General features: G+C 28.9%; 4 protein-coding genes and 1 long non-coding RNA gene across 6 annotated transcripts; 2 read left to right on the top strand and 3 right to left on the bottom strand.

Annotated features, from left to right (window-relative positions):
• Positions 1 to 1,018: 1,018 nt before the first annotated feature.
• LOC120358625 (retinol dehydrogenase 12-like) lies at positions 1,019 to 8,764 on the bottom strand. Its single transcript, XM_039453330.1, has 6 exons — positions 8,437 to 8,764; positions 8,077 to 8,158; positions 7,002 to 7,306; positions 6,735 to 6,851; positions 1,607 to 1,823; positions 1,019 to 1,232 (listed from the first exon to the last, which is right to left on the bottom strand). The coding sequence occupies exons 1-6, from the start codon at positions 8,552 to 8,554 to the stop codon at positions 1,079 to 1,081; spliced, it is 993 nt and encodes a 330-aa protein (XP_039309264.1). The 5' UTR covers positions 8,555 to 8,764; the 3' UTR covers positions 1,019 to 1,078.
• LOC105206557 lies at positions 2,789 to 5,257 on the top strand. 2 transcript variants are annotated; one of them, XR_005575516.1, is made up of 7 exons: positions 2,789 to 2,945; positions 3,026 to 3,440; positions 3,533 to 3,819; positions 3,903 to 4,069; positions 4,160 to 4,552; positions 4,625 to 4,805; positions 5,015 to 5,257. It is a non-coding gene; the product is annotated as an uncharacterized LOC105206557 (long non-coding RNA). The 2 variants fall into 2 exon arrangements; XR_005575517.1 differs by having other exon boundaries at positions 4,625 to 4,818.
• Positions 8,765 to 10,062: 1,298 nt separating the features above from the next.
• On the bottom strand, positions 10,063 to 14,882 carry LOC105192805 (retinol dehydrogenase 11). Its single transcript, XM_011157054.3, has 6 exons — positions 14,563 to 14,882; positions 14,176 to 14,257; positions 11,762 to 12,066; positions 11,495 to 11,611; positions 10,674 to 10,890; positions 10,063 to 10,299 (listed from the first exon to the last, which is right to left on the bottom strand). Exons 1-6 carry the CDS (start codon positions 14,678 to 14,680, stop codon positions 10,146 to 10,148), a joined length of 993 nt encoding a protein of 330 aa, XP_011155356.1. The 5' UTR covers positions 14,681 to 14,882; the 3' UTR covers positions 10,063 to 10,145.
• A 1,597-nt stretch (positions 14,883 to 16,479) lies between these two features.
• On the top strand, positions 16,480 to 21,803 carry LOC105192796 (cytochrome P450 302a1, mitochondrial). The gene is made up of 8 exons (XM_011157038.3): positions 16,480 to 16,991; positions 17,424 to 17,664; positions 19,043 to 19,218; positions 19,330 to 19,534; positions 20,321 to 20,471; positions 20,606 to 20,854; positions 20,950 to 21,165; positions 21,238 to 21,803. The coding sequence occupies exons 1-8, from the start codon at positions 16,811 to 16,813 to the stop codon at positions 21,349 to 21,351; spliced, it is 1,533 nt and encodes a 510-aa protein (XP_011155340.1). The 5' UTR covers positions 16,480 to 16,810; the 3' UTR covers positions 21,352 to 21,803.
• LOC105192795 (26S proteasome regulatory subunit 7) lies at positions 21,400 to 23,313 on the bottom strand. The gene is made up of 6 exons (XM_011157037.3): positions 23,226 to 23,313; positions 23,104 to 23,141; positions 22,494 to 22,976; positions 22,256 to 22,420; positions 21,995 to 22,161; positions 21,400 to 21,919 (listed from the first exon to the last, which is right to left on the bottom strand). The coding sequence occupies exons 1-6, from the start codon at positions 23,296 to 23,298 to the stop codon at positions 21,541 to 21,543; spliced, it is 1,305 nt and encodes a 434-aa protein (XP_011155339.1). The 5' UTR covers positions 23,299 to 23,313; the 3' UTR covers positions 21,400 to 21,540.
• Positions 23,314 to 24,726: the final 1,413 nt, after the last annotated feature.

Here is a 24,726-nt window from a genome sequence, read left to right as displayed (position 1 = left end):
AATACTTATTTTGGAAATATATGCAGTTTATCGTAAAAAAATTGTATGAAATCTTGTATGAAATCAAGTAATATGGAAACATGTCCTTTTCTAGTTATAACTACTTACTTCTTTTTGTTCATTATTTTATTATTAACAATAGATTCATTAACTTGAATTTCTTAAATGATTCTAGATAATTTTTAAATAATTTTACATTATATCACAGTTACTATATAGTATTTTGAGTGTATTTTGTAATTTTTAATTATTTTTCTTATTAAAGAATACAAAAAAAACCATGTTGTTTTCAACGAAAAAAATAGTTTTGCAACTGTTATAAAATTAATTAATATGATTTGTTTTTGCCCTTAGTTCCCGTCATATCTGAATGTATAAACTAATTAACAATTGTAGAGGTACGTTTTCTATTGATCGCATACGCACTATTTGCCAATCTTCTTTACCTTGCCACAGCTTGACTTAAAATCTTTAACTTTTCTCTATAGTTAAATTATTATTAAAAAATGAAAGAAATATTCTATTATCTTACGTGAATATGTAAATGAATTCTTTTTGTACATATTTAACATGTTTGTGAGTTTTTAGAGATGTCTTTAAACCCTTTTAAATAGGTAAAAAAAATTAACAGATTTGAGATATCCAGGATAGTAGAAGCAAGGCATCGTGATCGCGATTTCGTAAGGGTTAAGGATATTGTATAAAAATCAGCTAAGAATACTAGCCTAAATAATACATCAAAACTCTTTTTCTTTTTTATTACAAATATATTATATTATAAATATAATTAGTGTAATTTCAATAAATTAAATATGTAAAACATATAAAAGGCATAAAAATTATATTTGTAAAATATTTTCAATGTTAGTAATTAAAAATTCAATTAATATTAATTAATATTAATTAGTTAAATTCTAAAAAGTTTATAATTTATTTATTTTCTTTGTATTTAGCTTTGTTTAAAGAAACATATTCTATATTATTTTTTTTTACTTCTAATAGTTAATATTATACATATCACAATTTTAATTTAACAGCTATTTTAAATTTAAAGTAAGTTACTTATAATTAAATGCAGTTATATATCATAAATTTGATGAGAAACAGTTTTCACAAAACTAATAAAGTCTTTTTCAGGTTCCAACTTCAGAAGTTGACAAGTTTGATTCCATAAATCCTCGGCAATTTGGTTATCTTGTGCTCGCCACTGTGGAGTTCTAACGCCGCATTCTCTAAAGATACAAATCAAAATTTACAAATTTATATAAAAATGTATATAAAAATTTTTTCTCAAAAAATATATTAAGATAAAAGCAGATATCTATATTAAAACCTTCTGTTTTTGTAATTACATAATACAAGTACAAATCTAGATGTGTGTAACAATGAAACTTTTTAAAGCTATTAACTTTATGCACATGTAAAAGATATGGTGCAGCAATAAATTTATAATGAGCAACAACAAATATAAAACAACACACATTTATTTTGTGTCACAATTATATTATATGAAACATTATTCTGAAGTTTTTAAAATTATTCTCTTGTACATTGAGCATATAATGCTTCCAAATAATAATTTTATATGTATTATAATTTTCCTTACTTATAATAGAGACCAGTTTCGTTAGCCACTTTCTCGTCTACTGAACAATATATAGTTGTTTGTGCGCCTTGTTCAGGATTCTTTAAAAATGGTCGGAAAAACGATCGAAAAATAGTACTTGCCCCTCGAAATACTGTTGAACTAAAATGTCGACCTATTTCTGTCGTAATAACACCAGGATGTAAGGAATATACGTTTATTCCGTTAATATGTGCCTCTGAAAAAAAAAAAAAATATATATATATTATATGTTTATAATTTATAATTTAATCTTGCAATAATAATAATAATAAGATATAAGAAAAATCTCTACATTTTTTTCTATTTCAACAAATCGTCTTATTGCTTTACATATTACCTTCTAGTAAATATAAATACTTAAAATAAAAGTATTTACTGTATTTTATGAAAGTTATATAGTATGATTTATGTAGTAAGATTTTTCTTTCCATTCTCCTTCTCTTTAGCATCTTCTCTCTCACCTTCTTCCCAGATAGACAAGCATGCTGGACATAAGAATGCAAACATTTCATGTATCCTTTATGATGCCATTATGACAGCATAAAATTACAAACAATTAAATGTTGCGATTATGCTGTCATATTGCTGTTATATAATTTATATGTTTCACAATATAGCAATATGTTGCCATTTTACTACAAACGCATAACTGCAATTATATATGAAATATTTCTAGTAGAAAATTATGTTTTATTTGTATTATTTGTGAAAACAATAATTGAGCAATCTATTCGATGTATGTTAATTTAGCATTATGTAGTTGTAATGTATATATGAGATAGTTGCATTTTTATGCTGTATTAAATATGCATATTATCAATCAAAGTACACAACATTTTGTTGAAATAAAATATTGCATATTACAATTCAATTATAACTATAGGTATCTAAACCATATTTTTAAATACATAAAATCTTGGTATTATGCCATCATTTTACTGTTTCTCATTACTTTTAGAGAAATAGCAATTATAATATAAACAATCGGTTATTGATTTGATACTAAATTTTTTTCTTTATATCTCCTCTTCTAAATAAAAAAAGTTTTGGTTAAAATCCGTGAAGTGCGTTTTTGGTTGCATTATTATCACGCGGTGTATTAAAAGCCCACAGAACATATATAATAATTGTTAAAATTGTTGACCGCTTTCCGCGATGTCGATTGGCTGCGATTGAGATCGCGCGCGCGCGACAGCCGACAGCTCGCGTTTTGACGAGCGGTGAACGGTGAGGTTAAGTGCGTGGTGGCCGTTGGTGAGGTTGTGTGTGTAGTGTGTTCAACCGCTCGAGGCAAAGAGCCTGGTTGTTCCACCTTTTGGTAAGTATCAAGTAAATTTAACTGTCCGCAGATCGCAAGGGTTTACTTATCAGTTAAATTAACTTGATACTTACCAAAAGGTGGAACAACCGGGCCAAAGTCAAACCTGCAAAACGTAGAACAACTGCGGGCCAAGGTCTGCAAAAGGTGGCAAAAGGTTCGATCACAAACAAATGCCTCTGCCAATCAGTGAGAAATATTATCAAATTATGCAAAGTAATGCAGATAAGTTGAATTCTGCAATAATATATGATAGAGATTTTAATTATAGTTATGTTAATCTTTAAAATGATGGAAAGAATGATCACTTATTAAAAGTGAATGGAAAAATTGTTGAGAGAGCACATGTTAATGCAAGTTGCTGTAGATATTCACAGCAAAGATTAAGATTATTGAAACATATATTTTATGTCGATGCAATATTTCGTAAATTTTCGTACAATATGCTATACAGACAATAAATACTGCATATGCCGTTACACATCAAATAGCTAGGTGATTTTATCTTTATTGCTAACAAGCAAATTTATTATATTAAGTGTTAGTAAGTTATAATATGTTACTCAATAAATAATGTTTTTTTACAGTTTATTTTTATTGACAAAAAATGTTCGGTGACAGCATTGATGCAATATTGAATACATAGGAATGATTTGCTATTCTCTATCATCATGATGGCGAAGTAGGTTTCGTGCATTGAATTCGGGCAAAGATATGCCTATAAGAGGCACAGAGAGTGTGTCGGATGGATTGGTACCTATGTTAAAAGTGTATAATACAGCTATTGAGACTGTCTCCAAAATGGGTAAAAATGAAGGACCGATTACTGTATATTTATGCTGATATCTTTGAATTCTTGGATCTCAAAAGAAGTGTTAGTTATTATTTTTTATTGTTATTTCTTTTGCACGATTGTTAAATACATAGAAATATATATTTAAAACAATTATTTTGTAGGCGAGGAGCAGTTTTGAGAACATATGTTATAGGTTGTGGACTCCACATTTCAATGAAGTTTTCATCATGAAACGCGTTTGTGATAATGTATCTAACCTAATTTGTCCGCATGAGTGCCCTGTATTAATTGAAACTTGGGGTGATGAATTTGAAGCTTTGTGTATCAGGTAATTGATATGTATTTTGAATATTATTGAAAATTACACTACTGGAGGTAATATAATTTACGAAAAAATATATTTCTTTGTCATATTTAGATATAAAAAAAGGGATAGGTTCTCGAAGACAAGTTAAAGCCAAGGAATTGATGAGGTTTCTCATCATTCAAATACAATTTGAAACAGGAGTACCATATATGCAGTTTTTAAAATTGTAATCGCAAATTAAATCGTCAGAATCTGGGTACAATTGAATACAACAGTTTCTCTACTGAAGAACTTCCAATGAAGTTGTCATGTGTAACATATGGCTTCAATCGCTGTCAACATGTTTATGAATTCTACTTTCTAAAGTTCTCATAGAGAACTTTGATTTTTATAAACTTAACAAAGTAGCAAAAATCGTCACCTACAATTGGGATAAAATGATTGGTATTAATTTTTATTCTCTGCCAGAGGTGAAATTGTTATGTGATACACACAGGTCTATCGGTAAGCTATTTATACATAATTAACGTATTATATATGTATATTGCTGTTTTAAAAATTTATTTTTAAAACTAGGTATTATTGTACAAGGATTAGCAGATGCATTGATTTCAATGAGATACTCATTTGAAAGTAACAAAGCTAAGGAACTCAACGTCCACATTTTTGAGACTTTATTATGGCGCTCTAGAAACAAGTTGCGAAATGGTTACTGAAAAGGTCCTGATGAGTCATATGAAGGCAATCCAGTAAATGTGTATGTATTTAAAGTAAATATTATTCTATTATCTCTTTCAATAGTAAATTCACTAAACTAAAGTATCTATGGCAATAAAGAAGAAGGAATTTATTCATTTTTTAAAACAAAACTTTCCTCAGCCATTCAAGGTTAACTTTATTTCTACTACTTATAAATGACAAATATATCTAAAATGTCATGTGATAAATAATTTCTTAATTTTTCAGAAGCACTCTCCGAGAATAAACATTTTCAGATACAAAGTGGTACGGAGTTCCGTCACGATATGATTGAAGCCATTTGTAACGCTAAACAACGTAAAAGAAATACAATCAATAAAAAGGAAAATAGAGGGAAACGTTATATCAGAGAAGAAGAAATGCAAAGAATTTTTATGCAGCGTCAACAAAAGCATTTGCGAAAAGAGTAATAATATAGAAAAGTCAAGAGAAATGATATAGAAAAAAGGAGAAAGAGAATTAAATTATCGAAGAAAGTTTAAATTTTGTTACACAAAGTATTATTTTAAAAATTTATTTGATTTGTTTATGTAATTTTTATATTTATATTAATTTTTATATCTTAAGAATTTTATTTCTTTTCAATTTAAGTATAAATTAAGTGTGGTTCAATAATAATTTCAATAATTTTAACAATATCAAAAGATTTTTCATATAGCATTTATAATGGAAACATTTTTTCTTGCTTCGTCTAGTATTTTTTTATTATACACTAAGTATATTACAAATTTGTCTATTATATATTTTATCGAATGTTTGTTAGATTTTCATGCAATGAAATATTAAACCTTATTGTAAAATTCAATAAATTATCTTAATAAAAAAACGTGTATAAATTTTATTGTCACTATTTATAATCACACTATTTCTGAATAAAAAAGCAGCATATTGCCGCAATTTTTGCAACATTAGATGCACTCTTCCATATGCTGCAAACACATATAAGATTAAGCACACTCCATTTCTAATTAAATAAACAGCATATTGTCGCAATTTTTGCAGCATGAAAAGCCATCTTTTATATGCTGATAACATTTAACTCATTTGGCGACGCATCTTGACGTCTTTATACAAGCATTTTCAATCGGCAAATTTCGGCAATATGCAGACAATATGCCGAAATTTGTCTATCTGGGTTTGTTCTCCCTCCCTATAACTAACTTTATAAAGAGACTGTAGCATGAGAATGTCTGCAGAAGAACTGTCTCGTTAAATGCTTCTCCGATTTACCGTTAACTCGTTCGCATTTCTGGAAAGCCTCAAGCAACGTAGGAAGGGAACCTACACTGCTTGAAGTGAAGACCTTGGCATTCGAGTACGAGTTAGCGTAAACAGTCGCGTCTTGAAGTGCATCGTGAAATCGTATAAAACAAAAAAAAAATGTGGCCGTTTCACGCACAGTGTACCAGCAAGGCAAGGCTTGTTGGCAAAACTATTGTTATTACCTTCTAGTAGCAATTTGGAGTTTACTTTTTGTTGGCAAAAGTACCGAAATTATCTATTGCAATCTGTATATTTTGGTAACTAAGTTTTAAATTAGAAAAATCTACATTGAAGTAAAAAATTAAATAAAAGATATAATTTTCTAATTTATATAAATTCTTGAAATTTTTAACTTATGAGAAGAGTTTTTTTCTTTTCAATCTCTTATAACTAAAAAATTGTTGATGTATTTAAATAATACGTTCTTGTTTTTAAAAAATTGTTTTTAAAGTGATCAAAGAACTGAAACAAAAAAGAACTGAAACAAAAAAGATTAAGAATATTCAAAAAGTGGGATACTGTATAAATTTACATCTAATTAATAAATTATTAGCTAAAAATAGCAAAAATTGTCCTCTTTTTGTAACTCTTAATGTATCTACAAATATATAAAATTCAGGCCTTCACCATAATATTTTTTCTTCCGATAGCTGATTTTATTTACCTTTTAACCGACGAGCAAGTTCTTTGGTGAATAATATGTTGGCTAATTTATTTTGTGCATATGCTTTGAAGGGAGTATATGTTTCCATTAAATTTAGATCCTTATGTATGGCTCCAACTGTACACGAAAAACACAATTATTGAAACATAGCATATAATATTGAATAAATTCAACAATTTCTAATAATGTTTTTGCAAGTCCAGTAATATTTTTTCCATAAGAATAATTAAATTTAAGCTTAGCTGCAGCGTTAATAAATTTACGTACATACATGAACATACGACGAAACATTTACTATTCTACAATTAGGACCAGAAGATTGTATTTTTGGCAACAGCAGAAGAGTTAGGAGAAAGTGACCGACATGATTCGTTTGAATCTGTAACTCTAATCCATCCTCAGTTTTTTCTTGCGGGCACATCGATACGCCAGCGTTATTTATTAACACGTGTATTGCCGATTCTTTTTTTAACAAGTTCCTAGCACATTCTTTTACGCTTGTTAATCTACAAAGATCTAAATGATAAACCACGAGCTCACCTAAATTGCCTTGAAATTGTTCTCTGTTTGCTCTGGAAATTATTATTTCATATTATTAACTATATACAAACATTGGTTCAACTATATAAATGTGTTAATTATTTTAAATAAATGTTAAATGTGATAATAACTTGAACAAGTATGACTAAAAATGATAATGGATTCAATGTCGTCTCGATGATGAAGTAATGTTGATTTCATTACCATTTCTGTTGGAAAGAAACATATAAACGTAAAACATGACAAATTAAGCAATTCAGTCAGTACTCAATATATTAAAATTCAACCACACTTTTAACTCAAATAATGTTAAAATTTTTGATTCTAGGCCTAATTATCAAAAACGAAATTAGAAATAATAGAGAAGAGTAGGACAAATCAAACCTTACTCTAAATAGAATCTTTTGAATTTAAATAAATGTGGTTTGGCAGATTTGCCTGACATTTATAATGTAAAATTATAAGAAACCGAATATATGAGGGCAATTTGATAGTTCTCCGTCATAATATTCATAGAATAGACATGAATGTGTACTTGCAGTCATCGTGCTACAATTTGATCAAAAGTAGAAAATCTATGTTAATCCATGTGTAAAAGGCAGGGTTAGGAAGTAACACGTTACTTGTAACGCCGTTACCATTTTCGTTACGGTAGTAAGCATTACTTTTTTATGTCTGTAACGGTAACGTCGTTACATTTTTACAGTAACGATAACGAATTCAGCCGTTACTTTTATCGTTATTTTTGTTCCTTATTTTCTATTCAATTAATAATAACATATACATATATATCATAACTTACTTTGAAGGAGGATTTTTTTTTATATCGTTGATTGCGTCGTTTGCTTTTTGAATATTTCGGCAAGCCAAAATTACTCTTGCTCCTAAATATAAATATTTAATTCATGTATTCAAATATATAAGAATATTCTTTTTCACATCAAGTTACACAAAGTATCATCAATAGTATAATGGTGTTATTGTATATTTATAAATATTTTTCGAAATATCAAGTAAGATTTCAAGTAACAAAAAAAAAAGAAACAAATTTAGTTACTAGCAAACATTAAATGCACCTGTATTAAGAATTTATAAGTCTCATTTGATAAAGAATTTATAAATCTCATGCAATTTTTGTTGAAAATTTTTAAATTGACGTTACCTCTTCTATAGAGATCTCTAGCTGTCTCTTTGCCAATTCCTGTGTTTGCTCCAGTTATGACTACGGTTTTGCCAACGAGTCTTGCTTTGCTGGTACACTGTGCGTGAAACGGCCACATTTTTTTTTTGTTTTACACGATTTCACGATGCACTTCAAGACGCGACTGTTTAGGCTAACTCGTACTCGAATGCTAAGGTCTTCACTTCAAGCAGTGTAGGTTCCCTTCCTACGTTGCTTGAGGCTTTTCAGAAATGCGAACGAGTTAACGGTAAATTGGAGAAGCATTTAACGAGACAGTTCTTCTGCAGACATTCTCGTGCTACAGTCTCTTTATAAAGTTAGTTGTAGGGAGGGAGAACAACAAGGGACAGGTGGGAGAGAAGATGCTAAAGAGAAGGAGAATGGAAAGAAAAATCTTACTACATAAATCATACTATATAACTTTCATAAAATACAGCAAATACTTTTATTTTAAGTATTTATATTTTATCATTCATAAATTTACAATCAATGTAAAAGAAATATTAAAATTAAATAAATTTAGTTTTTAACGTAAAAAATAATGGAAATTATCTAGTACAAATAAATGAAAAATAATAGAAATAATAATTAGTAATAAATAAATAAATAATAGTTATTTTGGAAATATATGCAGTTTATCGTAAAAAAATTGTATGAAATCTTGTATGAAATCAAGTAATATGGAAACATGTCCTTTTCTAGTTATAACTACTTACTTCTTTTTGTTCATTATTCTATTATTAACAATAGATTCATTAACTTGGATTTTTTAAATGATTCTAAATAATTTTTAAATAATTTTACTTTATATCACAGTTACTATATAGTATTTTAAGTGTATTTTGTAACTTTTAATTATTTTTCTTATTAAAGAATACAAAAATACCATGTTGTTTTCAACGGAAAAAGTAGTTCTGCAACTGTTGTAAAATTAATCAATATGATTTGTTTTTGTTCTTAGTTCCCGTCAGATCTGAATGTATAAACTAATTAACAATTGTAGAGGTGCGTTTTCTGTTGATCGCATACGCACTATTTGCAAATCTTGTTTACCTTCTCACAGCATGACTTAAAACCTTTAACTTTTCTCTATAGTTAAATTATGATTAAAAAATGAAAGAAATATTGTATTATCTTACGTAAATATGTAAATGAATTCTTTTTGTACATATTTAATATGTTTGTGAGTTTTTAGAGATGTCTTTGAATCTTTTTAAATAGGTAAAAAGAATTAACAGATTCGAGATGCCCAGGATAGTAGAAGCAAGGCATCGTGATCGCGATATCGTAAGGGTTAAGGATATTATATAAAAATCAGCTAAGAATACTAGCCTAAATAATACATCAAAACTCTTTCTTTTTGTTATTACAAATATATTATATTATAAATATAATTAGTGTAATTTCAATAAATTAAATATGTAAAACATATAAAGGGCATAAAAATTATATTTGTAAAATATTTTCAATGTTAGTAATTAAAAATTCAATTAATATTAATTAATATTAATTAGATAAATTCTAAAAAGTTTATAATTTATTTACTTTCTTTGTATTTTGCTTTGTTTAAAGAAACATATTCTATATTATTTTTTTTTACTTCTAATATTTAATATTATATTACATATCACTGTTTAAATTTAACAGCTATTTTAAATTTAAAATACGTTAAATATAATTAAATGCAGTTATATATCATAAATTTGATGAGAAACAGTTTTCACAAAACTAATAAAGTCTTTTTCAGGTTCCAACTTCAGAAGTTGACAAGTTTGATTCCATAAATCCTCGGCAATTTGGTTATCTTGTGCTCGCCACTGTGGAGTTGTAACGCCGCATTCTCTAAAGATACAAATCAAAATTTACAAATTTATATAAAAATGTATATAAAAATTTTTTCTCAAAATATATATTAAGATAAAAGCAGATATCTATATTAAAACCTTCTGTTTTTGTAATTACATAATACAAGTACAAATCTAGATGTGTGTAACAGTGAAACTTTTTAAAGCTATTAATTTTATGCACATGTAAAAGATATGGTGCAACAATAAATTTATAATGAGCAACAACAAATATAAAACAACACACATTTATTTTGTGTTAAAATTATATTATATGAAACATTATTCTGGAGTTCTTAAAATTATTCTCTTGTACATTGAGCATATAATGCTTCCAAATAATAATTTTATATGTATTATAATTTTCCTTACTTATAATAGAGACCAGTTTCGTTAGCCACTTTCTCGTCTACTGAACAATATATAGTTGTTTGTGCGCCTTGTTCAGGATTCTTTAAAAATGGTCGGAAAAACGATCGAAAAATAGTACTTGCCCCTCGAAATACTGTTGAACTAAAATGTCGACCTAATTCTGTCGTAATAACACCAGGATGCAAGGAATATACGTTTATTCCGTTAATATGTGCCTCTGAAAAAAAATATGTATATATTATATATTTTATAATTTATAAATTAATCCCGCAATAATAATAATAATAAGATATAAGAAAAATGTTAACATTTTTTTCTATTTCAACAAATCGTCATATTGCTTTACATATTACCTTCTAGCAGCAATTTGGAGTTTACTTTTTGTTGGCAAAAGTACCGAAATTATCTATTGTAATCTGTATATTTTGATAATTAAGTTTTAAATTAGAAAAATCTACATTGAAGTAAAAAATTAAATAAAAGATATAATTTTCTAATTTATATAAATTTTTGAAATTTGTAACTTATGAGAAGAGTGTTCCTCTTTTCAATCTCTTATAACTAAAAAAATGTTGATATATTTGAGTGATACATTCTTATTTAAAAAAGAATTGTTTTTAAAATGATCAAAAAACTAAAACAAAAAGAATTAAAAACATTCAAAAAGAGGGATACTGTATAAATTAACATCTAATTAATAAATTATTAGCTAAAATTAGTAAAAATAGTCCTCTTTTTGTAACTCTTAATGTATCATCTACAAATATATAAAATTCAGGCCTTCACCATAATATTTTTTTCTGATAGTTGATTTTATTTACCTTTTAACCGACGAGCAAGTTCCTTGGTGAATAATATGTTGGCTAGTTTACTTTGTGTATATGCTTTGAAGGGAGTATATGTTTCCATTAAATTTAGATCCTTATGTATGGCTCCAACTGTACACGAAAAACACAATTATTGAAACATAGCATATAATGTTGAATAAATTCAACAATTTCTAATAATCTTTTTGCAAGTCCATTAATATTTTTTCTATAAGAATAATTAAATTTAAGCTTAGCTACAGCGTTAATAAATTTACGTACACACATGAAGACACGACGAAATATTTACTATTCTACAATTAGGACCAGAGGATTGTATTTTTGGCAACAGCAGGAGAGTTAGAAGAAAGTGACCGACATGATTCGTTTGAATCTGCAAGTCTAATCCATCCTCAGTTTTTTCCTGCGGGCACATCATCACGCCAGCGTTGTTTATTAACACGTGTATCGCTGATTCCTTTTTTAACAAGTTCCTGGCACATTCTTTTACGCTCGTTAAACTACAAAGATCTAAATGATAGACCACGAGCTCACCGAAATTGCCTTGAAATTGTTCTCCGTTTGCTCTGGAAATCATCATTTCATATTATTAAATATGTGCAAACATTGGTACATTTGTATAAATGTGTTAATTATGTTAAATATATGTTAAATACGATAATAATTTCAACAAACTTGGCCAAAAATGATAATGGATTTAATGTCAACTCGATGATGAAGTGATGTCGATTTCATTAACATTTGTGTTGGGAAGCAACATATAAATATAAGATATGACAAATTAAGATCTTCAGTCAGCACTGAATGTATTAAAATTTTCAACCACACTTTAAACTTTAATAATGTTAAAATTCTTGATTCTGAACCTAATTATCGAAAAAAACATTAGGAATAATAGAGAAGAATAGGACAAATTGAACTTTATTCTAAATAGAACCTTTTGAATTTAAATAAATACAATTTAGCAAATTTGCCTAATATTTATAATGTAAAATTATAAGAAACCGAACATGTGATAGCAATTTGATAGTTCTCCGTCATAATATTCATAGAATAGACGTGAATGTGTACTTGTAGCCATCGTGCCAAAATTTTATCAAAAATAGAAACTCTGTGTTAATCCTTGTGCAAAAGGTATAAAATTTATAAAAGATAATTGATATAAGATTATTAAGAAGTTAAACTTTAAGTTAAGTTATTCTGAAATTTATTCCAAAATTTGAAAGTGCTTGTGAACATATCATATCTCTTGCGTTTGGATGGTTGCCCACATCAGTGAATGGCTAATTTAATAACATAAAATTTTTTGATTGGTGGAACACTAATTTCTAGGCCGATGTGGATGGATGTGCACCTCTATTTTTTCATAAAATAAGACTCGAATTACATAACATCGAAACCGCGACTTAATTGTAACACTGGTGTTCGACCAATCAGATCTAGTATTAGAAATATTTTAGTAAACTACTATGAGTTATCAGACTTAAAATAAATTAAATTTGTTAATTTCAAAAAACTCATTTGCGTATTATAAAAAGCAAAAATTGCAAATAAGTTCAATTTACGTCACTCTTCCTTATATATTAAGACAAAAAATGGAATTAAAACAATTAGCGTATTCAGTTACTTGACAGTTTTTACCTTGATTTATTGAAGAAACTTGCTAACAATAACGTTTAAAATTTAGCACCTTAGCATTCTATACTATTATATTAAATCTATACTTATAATAATTCGTTACGTTAACGAGATCTGTATTACGCGCTAATACATATACCATGATTTAGATACGAACAATGGGTCCATCCAGATGCACGACCAACTAACAATAAGTAGCAATTGAAGATGATTGGTTGCATTCAACGATAAAAACCAATCATCTTTAATTGCTAATTAGTCACTCATTGAGTAATCGCGCATTTGGATGTCCAGTGTTAGTGCAAATATAATAAATAGATAAAAACTGCCGATATGACATGGATACATAGTCGACTCCGTTGTTAAAATCTTTTAAAATATATTAAAACGTTACATTAACATTATTAAAAGTAGCCGTTCATAATAGCAATTAGTAGTAATTTATTCTTTCGATTCTTTTACGAATCCAACAATTTACATGATAATGATTTTTGGCTTTTTCACTTCAAACCTGTCAGTCCAATACTATTAAAAATGTCATAAAATTTAATGAATTTTTAAATTACACAGGTACATTAAATTTAATGTATCTATTATTGAAAAGTATGTGCATAAAATTTAATATTTTGTAACATTAAATGTTTTTAATGTACCCGCTTGAAATTTGCTTTTGTTACATTACATTAAATTTTTCTGCGTATTTTTAACAATGTATACCTGTAAATATGCTTGTAAATTGACCATTATCTAGAAATCGATCGTTGATGTATACATCAATATTTTAATATGTATTGTGTAAGCTCTTTTAACTCTTGAAATGTTTAAGTACATAACATCGTTTTATATTTTTATCTCATAAACTTACAATTCATCAATGAGTTAGAAATAATTACAAACAAATTTGATTCATCAACGAACAACCTAGGCAGCATGAAACATTTCAACAATGTTGCAACGTTGTTGCAATATTGCTGTAATATTTTATGCTATCTGGAAAGTTTGTACAATAATGCATATGTATATATATCATAACTTACGTTGACGGAGGATTTTTTTTTATATCTTCAATTGCTTCGTATGCTTTTTGAATATTTCGACAGGCCAAAATTACTCTTGCTCCTAAATATAATAATTTATTTCATGTATTTAAATATATATGAATATTTTTTTTTATACCAATTCACTCTAAAATATCATCAATTGTATAATAGTGTTATTCTATGTTTATAAATATTTTTCAAAATATTAATTTCAAGCAACAAAAAACTAAATAAATTTAGTTACTGTCAAACATTAAATGCACATGTATTAAAAATTTATAAGTCTCATACAATAAAGTTAAATCAATAAACTCATTCTAACAAATCGTTATTTCAAGGGACTATCAATTTTTGTTGAAAATTTTTAAATTAACGTAAAGTTACCTCTTCTATAGAGATCTCTGGCTGTCTCTTTGCCGATTCCTGTGTTTGCTCCAGTTATGACTACGGTTTTGCCAACGAGTCTTGCTTTGCTGGTACACTGTGCGTGAAACGGCCACATTTTTTTTTTTTTTGTTTTACACGATGCACTTCAAGACGCGACTGTTTACGCCAACTCGTACTCGAATGCCAAGGTCTTCACTTCAAGTAGTGTAGGTTTCGTTCCTGTGCTGCTTGAAGCCTTTCACAAATGCGAAAGAGTTAACGGTAAAGCAGAGAAGCATTTAACGAGACAGTTCTTCTGCAGACAATTCTCGTGCTACAGTCCCTTTATAAAGTTAGTTGTAGGGAGGGAGAACAACAAGGGATAGGAGGGAGAGAAGAATTGAAGGAGAAAGAGGAGGATGGAAAGAAAAATTATACTCCATAAATCATACTATATAATATATTTCACAAAAAAAGAGCATGTTTTTTTATTTTAAATATTTATATTTTATCATTTATAAATTTACAATCAATTTAAAAAAAACTTTAAAATTAAAGAAATTTAGTTCTTAATTTAAAAAGTAATGTAAATTATCTAGTACAAATAAGTTAAAAGTAATAGAAATAATAAATAATAATAATTGAGTAAATAATACTTATTTTAGAGATATATGTAATTTATTATAAAAAAATCTTATATGAAATCAAGTAATATGGAAACATGTCCTTTTCCAGTTATAACTACTTAATTCTTTTTATTCATTTTTTTATTATTAACCATAGATTCATTAACTTTAATTTCCTAAATAATTCTGAATAAGTTTTAAATAATTTTACATTATATCTCGTAGTTACTTTTTAATATTTTAAGTTTATTTATAATTTATAATTAATTTATGCTAAATTAATAAAATAGTTTAAATATTCAAAAGTATCAAGGTTGCAAATATAGTTTTAAAGGCTCGGAAAAAAACTCTTTTTTTTCCAATTTTTTCGAGGATTAAAATTTTTTTTAGAAAATAATTAACATAAATATTAACTTAAATTAGTTGTTAGGATTTAAATTAGTTAGGTTTTTAAATTAGTTGTTAGGATTGTCTTTACAACAGTTTGTTTAATAATTAATAATTATTAAACCTTGGGTGATGTAATATAAATTCCAAATATAAACATAATTAGCTAAATATAAACAATTACTCAATATTATTAATTCTAGCGCTTATATGAGTCCTATTTTTATGTTTTATTATACTGTAAAATTAGGTAGCATGTTATTTACATAACAAAAACAATAATTTTTTGCAAAAAAAAAACAATTTTTCAGAAAAAACTGGAATCTTTCTGGTTTTTTCCAGCGATTTGAAAAAAGCGGTTTTTTTAAACTATAATAAAATTTTATAAAACTTTACAGAAAGGAGAAAAGTTATGAAACATATAAGTCATATATCATATAGCATTTTACATTTCACTGTTATAACATTAATTTATAATTGCATGGAAATTTTAAATTTTATTAAGCTGTGTATAAATCATAAGTGCATAGTTATAAATCTGAGCGCTAAAATTTATGTAAAGTTTCTAATATTATTAAAAGTTTATTTTTTTTGCATGATAGAATTTTTGAATTAATTTCTGTCCGGGATGCTAATAAAACGTAGGTAATTTTCGAAGCTTCATGACTTTCTTTCTGAAAATTTAAACACACTATTATTGTATAATATATAAGATAAAATATATAAATATGTTATACTTTTTTTATAATTCTATGTGTATTTTATAATTTATACCGTTTTTCATAATTCCATTTAAAAACATGTATTCTTTTACAGATATTTTAACACGTTTAGACGTTTATAGTACCGAATTATATGTAATAAACGAAAAAATATATATAATATTATGTCAAGGGTCACCGAAACATTGGTCAGAACAGTCGCTTTAGCAGTCAGTAACATTCGTCAGCTTGTGCTCATGTTTCCTTAAAGACAATATTATGAAGCGATGTCTGCTTTATCTGCCTAGCATCAAATTTATGCCAACGATTCGGAACCAGAATGTTGAGGGACTAGACGTAAGAAAGACGAAGGACAGGGAGAACGCAATTCAGGCAGTTCAAAATCGATCGAGATCTCAGGCAGTCTACACAGATTCGAAAACCTGTTTCTCTGGTGCAGTGTTTACGGCGCTCTCCTGAAAAAAATTGTAATTTGAAGATAAAGCTTTAATACGAAATATATATATACGTGTGAAATAGTATAAATATATCATGTGCTCACGAGGGAAACTATGTGGAAGAAAAGAGACAATACTGAAATTATGTGCTCAATCATACTCGATTAATCCGTGTCGCGCTGATGGTATTGTTGAACCCAAGCCTTTCGAAAACATTCCAGGCCCGAAATCTTTACCTCTTATTGGAACGTTGTATAAATATCTGCCTTTTATCGGTAAGCATAATGCGTATTTCGATGATTGATTAAAACGATTTATTATTATAGCAAATTTATTATTTCTCTTCTTTTATCCGTTTTCTCCATTTTTTTTCTTTAAACATTAATCTATTGATAAAATTAGATTCTACACTGAGAAAAAATTTATGTGAATACTTGCAAGTACAATAATTTATTAAATGTAAATAAATATTTTTTTTTAATAACAGTTAAATTACACTAGTGATTCTTGTATTAAACAAATATTTGTTTATGTTTAATAAATTATGTTGTTGTAAGTATTCAAAAAAATATTTTATAGAATTTAGTAATTTTTTCTCTCAATGCACATAAAATTTTATTTTTGTGTTTTGCAAAAGTAATATTTGTTTATCTCTCTCTTAAATTGTCTGATTAATTTTATCGAATGTACATCAACGGTATATTTAGGTGAATACAATTTCACAAAGCTGCATACGAATGGCTTAATGAAACTAAAACGTTATGGACCGTTGGTGCGTGAAGAAATAGTACCAGGTCAACAAGTCGTGTGGGTATTCCGACCAGAAGATATCGCAGAAATTTTTAAAGCTGAGGCGGGTCTGCATCCTAAAAGAAGATCGCATTTAGCTCTCCTGAAGTATCGAAAAGACAGGAGCAAAGTCTACAATACCGGAGGACTTTTACCAACGTAAGAATTGTTTTTATGAAATTTCGCATCATTAATATTTATAAGAATTTATTTAGGACGAGATCATAGCTCTTCGCTCGTTTCTTATAAATCACGAGAATATAAAGCCTATGACAGTCACAGCGGTTCTTGGTGCCGAATAATAATGACAAACATGCAGCGCACAGTTTGAGTTGGTGTTACAATAAGTTATGTTTCGGAAGTGAAAAGATTTAATGATTATTAATTACTTTGACAAAAAATATTTATTTTCAATAGACAGAGAAACGATGTGTTGTGCAATCGATCTCCAGCGGCCATAAAATATTCGTGGAACTTCATTGTGAGCGTCAATTTATTCAATGCGCTCTTCTGCTCGTGGATGGCAAAAAGCTTCGTCCACATTTCGGCTGCTGCAATGCGCAATAAGATATTCATGTTGTGAATATTCCATCGATGATGATGGAATAGACATTGCTGCAGCGTCCTTTTTAATCCAAGTATCTTGAAGATCACTGTGCACTTCTGTTTAACTTCAATGCCATCAACAATTTTCCAAAGATCATGCGCGAAAAGAATGTCCTTCATCTCGAATTTCCATAACTGGAATTTTTGCAAATTTTGTCACGTCTCTGAGGTCTGCAGTTTTACTTATCTTGCACTTGGTTTAGCATCTGTCAGCAGTAAATCACTGAAAAAAACTAATTTTTGTCAATAACTGTTCAATACCGCAAGTAAAAATGTGAATGGACACTTCTGTATATGATGAACACAAAGATGAATGTTTGACAAAAAAGATCACTTCTGAATAAGGAAACCTTGCGCTTCTGGGTCCAACCTGTTACAAGTTTCGAGGAGAAGAAAAGATTCGTTAATATTAATTACTTTGACAAAAAATATGCATTTTAAATAAACAGAGAAACGATGATTTGCACAAAAAGACGAACCGAGACACAAGACAAAAAATATAGTTATATAAGAGTTGCTGAGTAACGCTAGGAAATGTTATTAAATTAGATTAATTGAATTGTTTATGAAATTATATTGGCCTTGAGAATGCGAGAGTAAAAATAAGTATCGTAACAGTTGAAAATTGTAAAAAATTAAAAAAATTATTTGGCACCAAGAACCGTTGTGACTGACGTACGTCCCCTATCTTGCAAATATTTTTATAAAGGGCAGCGATTCTTATAAATATTAAAAAAAAGTGTTTCAATAAAGTGATTACTATCTCAATAACTGATATTTCATCAGTTGTATTATAATAATTAGTTTATTAAAATACTTCATCAATTCTTTGTTTTTTTTACAAAGATTTGTATCCCGATGAGACGGTAGAATAAAAAAATAAAGATTAATAAAAAAACATTAACATACTTTTTTATGTTTCATTTACCAGAAATGGCATCGAGTGGTGGAAGTTACGCCGCGAATTTCAAAAGGTCCTTAGCAAACCCCGTAACGTTGTCGATTACCTGGAAGATACCAACGCAGTTGTACAAGAGTTCGTGCAGCTATGCTCGCGGGAGAAACCTGATGATTTCCTACCTTTACTTTCTCGTCTCTTCCTCGAATGTAATAAATCCAGGCAATTTGTTTCCTTCATTAGCGTTATCAATTTTAACGAAAAATATTCATGACATTGATGAAAAGTGTCGATGTCTCATCTTCAGCATAAATTTTCAGTGACTTGTCTTGTTGCTTTCGATGTGAAAATGCGTAGTTTATCGGAAGAAGAAAAAAATCCGCATTCACGAAGTTCAAGGTTGATCGAAGCAGCATTTGTGACAAACAGCGTAATTTTGAAATTAGACAATGGCCCGAGACTGTGGCGATTTTTTGAAACACCTTTGTACCGAAAATTGCGCAAGGCGCAGAATTACATGGAAGAGTGAGTGTGCAAATATGAATTATTCATTAATACATTAATACAGACGTAAGATATTAATTGCTGTGACTTACTATTGAATAAGTAATAATTAATCATTTCATGAGGTGATGAGAAAAAAACTTAAAATATTTTTGTCTTAATATCACCAGTGACTTAAGCAAATGACTGGCATGTAACAGCAACTATCACTTGAACCAATAAAATTACTAAAATTTACCAATAATATCACTGATGCATTAATAATTAAAATAGATTTTTGTAACGTAGAAAATAAATTATCAAAACAAAACAGTAAAGTGGATTACTTATGATTACTTATGAAATAATTAATCATTTTTTATCTACCAAGTAAACTTTAAATTTTATTATGATAAAATTCACAAATTTAATAAAATGTTTTATAATGCTTAAAAATCGAATATTAAATGTATATAAAATATGTAGTCTTTTTATAAAAGAAGACGGTAAATTAAAATTGTTCTTGTACAATAAATAAGATTTGTGAAATAAAATATTATCACCGTAAAATAATTGGCAACTTAAATAAATTTTTTATATATAAATTCTCTGAGTTTTATTAAAATAAGATTTCGTTTTTTTTCAATTTTTTAATGATTTGAATGATTTAATGATTTGAATGATTTGAAGAAATGACCTTTTTTACATCGTACAAATCACCTGTCATATTTTAGAAGAGTTATGATATCAGCATACACCTCTGCTGAAACCATATTCATAATTTACACAATTCTGCAATTTATAACTTTTTTCATATATATCTTTCAGAGTAGCGCTGGAAATGGTTACCCAACGAAATCAAGATTTGTTGATATGTCGGAAACAATCTCTTCTCGAGGAATACTTAAAAAATGAGGTTTTAGACATCAAAGACATTGTGGGTATGGCGTGTGATATGCTGCTTGCAGGGATAGATACTGTAAGTTTTCAACAGATTTCAAGTACTAAATTATACGTTTTACATGAAATTTAGTTAACTTGCGATTAAAGATATGCTTATTACTAACAACAAAATCATGATGAGAGAAAAATATAAGTTTCATATTATTTTAGACTACATACAGCACATCATTCGCCTTATATCACCTTGCAAAAAATATATCTGTTCAAGAAAAGCTAAGATCGGAGGCATCGGCTTTGTTAACAGATCCTATGTCCCCGATAACGGCGGAGACCCTAAAAAATGCTACTTACACCAAGGCCGTAATAAAAGAAACTTTCCGGCTAAATCCTATCTCCGTAGGAATAGGTCGTATCCTGCAAACTGACGTAGTCCTGAGCGGATATCGCGTTCCCAAAGAAGTAATTTATTTTGATTTATAAATAAATAATTTATTTTTAAAGGTAGTTCTGTAAAAGATATGTTCTTTAAAAAAAATCTTATCAAAATGTTTCAGACTGTAGTTGTCACGCAAAATCAAGTGATCTGTCGGCTTCCCGAGTATTTTGACGAACCAAATTCATTCAAACCGGAAAGATGGTTGCGTGATAGTAACGACAAACTGAGAGAAAAATCTGTCAATCCATATACTGTACTGCCTTTTGGTCATGGCCCGCGATCGTGCATTGCAAGACGATTCGCGGAGCAAAATATGCAAGTTGTCTTACTTCGTGTACGTATCTTAAAAACTACGTATTCCTTATAGCATATTTCAATACACAATCGCATGATTATTTTTTTACAGCTCTGCAGAAATCTACAGTTCACATGGTCTGGAGAGTCTCTTGATTCAATTTCATTACTAATCAACAAACCTGATGCGCCTATCAAATTGAGATTCAAAAATCTACATGCATAGAAAAAAATAAGTCATTGGGATTGCAAGAACAAAGAAATTTCAAAAAAGTTTATACCAGAAAACAACGTTTATTATATATTCTACTCGAAGATAAAGTAGCATCTTGACTGATTCGATAGAAATAATTAGATTTATACGTCGCGCTGACAACTTATCGAACATGAAAATTAAACAAATTGTGGATGCATTCTAATTGTAGGTCATGTATTTCGGCGTTGCGGAGAATTTGGCGTATGATTTTATAACCTTATTAACCGCCTCGAGGAAATCCTTCTCTGTGGCGACTTTACGCCGTGCCCGAATCGCGAACATGCCGGCTTCGGTGCAGACAGATCGTATTTCAGCGCCTGTGCTGTTTGGGCACAGACGAGCGAGCAATTCGAATCTGATGTCTCTCTCGACGCTCATCGAACGCGCGTGAATTTTAAAGATATGCGTGCGACCCTCAAGATCAGGCAATCCAAATTCTATTTTTCTATCTAGACGACCAGGTCGCATTAGCGCGGGATCCAATGTATCCGGTCTGTTTGTCGCCATTAGAACCTTTATGTTGCCTCGCGGATCAAATCTGAAAAAGTTGATTTGCCGATAAATTGTAAAACAATTAAATGGCAGCTATTTAAGAATGAATAGTACAGCTTACCCGTCTAATTGGTTAATTAGTTCCAGCATAGTACGTTGGACTTCGTTATCGCCGCCGGCACCATCATCGAAACGGGCACCACCAATGGCGTCAATTTCATCGAAGAAGATCAAACAGGCCTTTTTACTTCGCGCCATTTCGAATAGTTCTCTTACCATTCTAGCACCCTGCAAAAGAATGGAATTGTACATGTTACTTATATAAATAATATATCCTTTAATTTTATATAACATAACTTTTTTTACACAACACTTAACATACCTCTCCAACATACTTCTGGACTAATTCTGAACCAATTACACGAATAAAACAGGCATCTGTCCTGTTTGCTACTGCTCTAGCACATAAAGTTTTTCCTGTACCTGGAGGTCCAAATAACAAAACACCTTTCGGTGGCTCAATACCCAGGTTGACAAACTTCTCCGGCTATAATTAATATTTATTACATTTTTCTACGCTTTACTAATAAATCGCTATAATAATACAATTGCAAACCAACATGTAAAAGTGGTGTCTCGACGACTTCTCTCAATTTCTCGATTTGCTCCTTGCAGCCACCAACGTCACTGTAAGTAACATCAGGCTTCTCTTCCACTTGCATCATCGTCACAGTAGGATCGATTTTCGATGGCAATGGAATATGAATTTGATATTTGTTTCGATCGACTCCTACTCTCATACCTTCCTCTATGTCCGTTGGCGCTACAGAATCTGCCAAGTCAACTACAAACTTCGCGAACTGTTTCACATTTATTATGTACTTTGGATCATCGGAATCCGCATTTATGATTTTGGTACAACGCGCCACTTGCAAGGGTTGTTCATTTTGCAGAGTTTGCTTGTCAGCCGCCAAGTCCCAAAGTGCCGGTGGTGCCAGGCCAGTATCAGACTCTTTGATCCCAGTTAATTCGTTCACACGCTTGATAATCGTTTGAATATCCTCCTCGACAACTTTAATACTCTTCGTGTATTGTCCCTGGCCCTAATTAAGACAAACATTTACAGGGATTCAAGACATGACAATCATATAACAAATGACAGGGAACATCATCCCTGTATCTAGATCTCAAATTTCTCTTTTAACAGCAAAGTAACAGTAATTAACTCACGTAAGTCTTCAACAAAGCAATGTCGCCTTCATCCAGTGCTGAAAATACAAAAGACAGTCTTTAGGAAATAAAAATTACAACAGAATGAACAACAAAGGAGAAGATTGTAAAATGGAGCTTACATTTTATCTCTTTTTCTTCTTTCTCTTCCTCATTCTTCACCTTTCGCATATCTTCTCCTAAATGATCCGGCATCTTTGCTCTTTGTTAAATCGTCCCGTTTATTATAACACGCTTTTAAAGTTACTCGCGAAGTTATCTCGATTGACGGACTGACTTGGAGGTTATGTTTCTCCTGCTTACAAGCGAAATTAGTGGTAGATTATCAAAGTGACATCTATCGAGGCTCGAATAAAATTTTATCTTTTCAACAAACGATAAATCTGAACTTTCTAAAAAGTCGATGATTATAATTGCCTTTGTGTTCCAAAGATGGCGCGCAAAACTCTCAGAGGAACAAGAACAAGAAGCGAAAAGACGAAACAAACGTGCTATTTTCGTACATGGTTAACGAGTCGTTTCAATGAAGTTTTTTTTCAAATCTGTGCATATTATTAAATAATATTACGTATAATACATACACACGGCTGCTGGAGTGACATTACTGCGTAAAGGAACATTAAACCTTCCGCGGCGTTTCGTGAAATCATTAAGGTATGTCCTGTTTTTTTTCTTATAATAAATTTTCTTAAGTTAAATTAATGTTTTCGTACACTATTTTCGACGAATCACTCACGCATTAAGTTTAATTTATTATTGATTACCCTGAAAAAATTCTTAGAATTTCTTACAATATTTAAAAAAAGTTTTCATACTTTAACCTTTACAGAAATTTGATACCAGTAATATGTAGATATTACATTGCATGGCCAGCAATTAATTATTTTTTTTTGCACTGTTGAAAGCATTGTTGTCACGGTTTTTAATAATCAAAATAATTAATTTAATACTTAAAATAAGTAAAAGTAGCCAGGATGCTCTGGCTAATTTAACGCTGCCGGTATTATTTCTGTAAAGAAAATTTTTATATTTCTATATTAAATAATATTTTATATAAATAAATATTTATAAACTTTTATATAAAATATAAAATATTTTAACTTTTATAAGAAATTTTCTATATAAAAAAATATTTAAATTTTTATAAGTTTTCTTTGAAAATTATAAAATAATGCATTTTAGAGATCTTGGAATATTTTAGAATTTACACATATAAGGAATTTTAAAAAAAGATGTAGACTCCAAATATATATGAAAAATGTTTTAATTCATGTAATAAAATCTCACAAAATTTTTAAAAAGTTTCAAAATTATGAAGAAGTGAAAAATTTTGAAATTTTTATAGAAATTCTAAAAAATTATGTGAATGAATTCTAAGCAACACTTTTGCTAGAGTAATGTTATTATTAGAGATAAAGTAATGAAAATTGTTGCAAATAATAAGTAATAAAGATATGCTGTTGATTAAATCGATGATTTTACTATCCAACAAATTAAAATTTTTTTTAACCCACGAAGATGATTCTTATAAATTTTTTGTCACTAAAAACAAAACTGGAAATAAAATTGCTTTATCAAGTCACATTTTTAGCTTAAAAATACCAAAAAATGCCACTTTTAGTA

Source organism: Solenopsis invicta, chromosome 9 (genome assembly GCF_016802725.1).
Source record: "Solenopsis invicta isolate M01_SB chromosome 9, UNIL_Sinv_3.0, whole genome shotgun sequence".
NCBI lineage: Eukaryota > Metazoa > Arthropoda > Insecta > Hymenoptera > Formicidae > Solenopsis > Solenopsis invicta.
This window is presented reverse-complemented; position numbering and strand designations above follow the sequence as displayed.

What these genes read in the sequence shown, in the direction of transcription:
- LOC120358625 (XM_039453330.1), bottom strand. Translation starts at nt 8,554, where the DNA reads ATGTGGCCGTTTCACGCACAGTGTACCAGCAAAGCAAGACTCGTTGGC. An exon ending in AAAAAAAATCCTCCTTCAAA is followed by an intron (nt 7,307 to 8,076) that starts GTAAGTTATGAT and finishes AATAATTTCCAG; the next exon opens with AGCAAACAGAGAACAATTTC. An exon ending in GAAACTGGTCTCTATTATAA is followed by an intron (nt 1,233 to 1,606) that starts GTAAGGAAAATT and finishes TTGTATCTTTAG; the next exon opens with AGAATGCGGCGTTAGAACTC.
- LOC105192805 (XM_011157054.3), bottom strand. Translation starts at nt 14,680, where the DNA reads ATGTGGCCGTTTCACGCACAGTGTACCAGCAAAGCAAGACTCGTTGGC. An exon ending in AAAAAAAATCCTCCGTCAAC is followed by an intron (nt 12,067 to 14,175) that starts GTAAGTTATGAT and finishes GATGATTTCCAG; the next exon opens with AGCAAACGGAGAACAATTTC. An exon ending in TTCGTCGTGTCTTCATGTGT is followed by an intron (nt 11,612 to 11,761) that starts GTACGTAAATTT and finishes TTTCGTGTACAG; the next exon opens with TTGGAGCCATACATAAGGAT.
- LOC105192796 (XM_011157038.3), top strand. Translation starts at nt 16,811, where the DNA reads ATGTGCTCACGAGGGAAACTATGTGGAAGAAAAGAGACAATACTGAAA. An exon ending in ACCGGAGGACTTTTACCAAC is followed by an intron (nt 17,665 to 19,042) that starts GTAAGAATTGTT and finishes TTCATTTACCAG; the next exon opens with AAATGGCATCGAGTGGTGGA. An exon ending in GCGCAGAATTACATGGAAGA is followed by an intron (nt 19,535 to 20,320) that starts GTGAGTGTGCAA and finishes TATATCTTTCAG; the next exon opens with AGTAGCGCTGGAAATGGTTA.
- LOC105192795 (XM_011157037.3), bottom strand. Translation starts at nt 23,298, where the DNA reads ATGCCGGATCATTTAGGAGAAGATATGCGAAAGGTGAAGAATGAGGAA. An exon ending in AGAAGAAAAAGAGATAAAAT is followed by an intron (nt 23,142 to 23,225) that starts GTAAGCTCCATT and finishes TTGTATTTTCAG; the next exon opens with CACTGGATGAAGGCGACATT. An exon ending in TTGCTTTGTTGAAGACTTAC is followed by an intron (nt 22,977 to 23,103) that starts GTGAGTTAATTA and finishes TGTCTTAATTAG; the next exon opens with GGCCAGGGACAATACACGAA.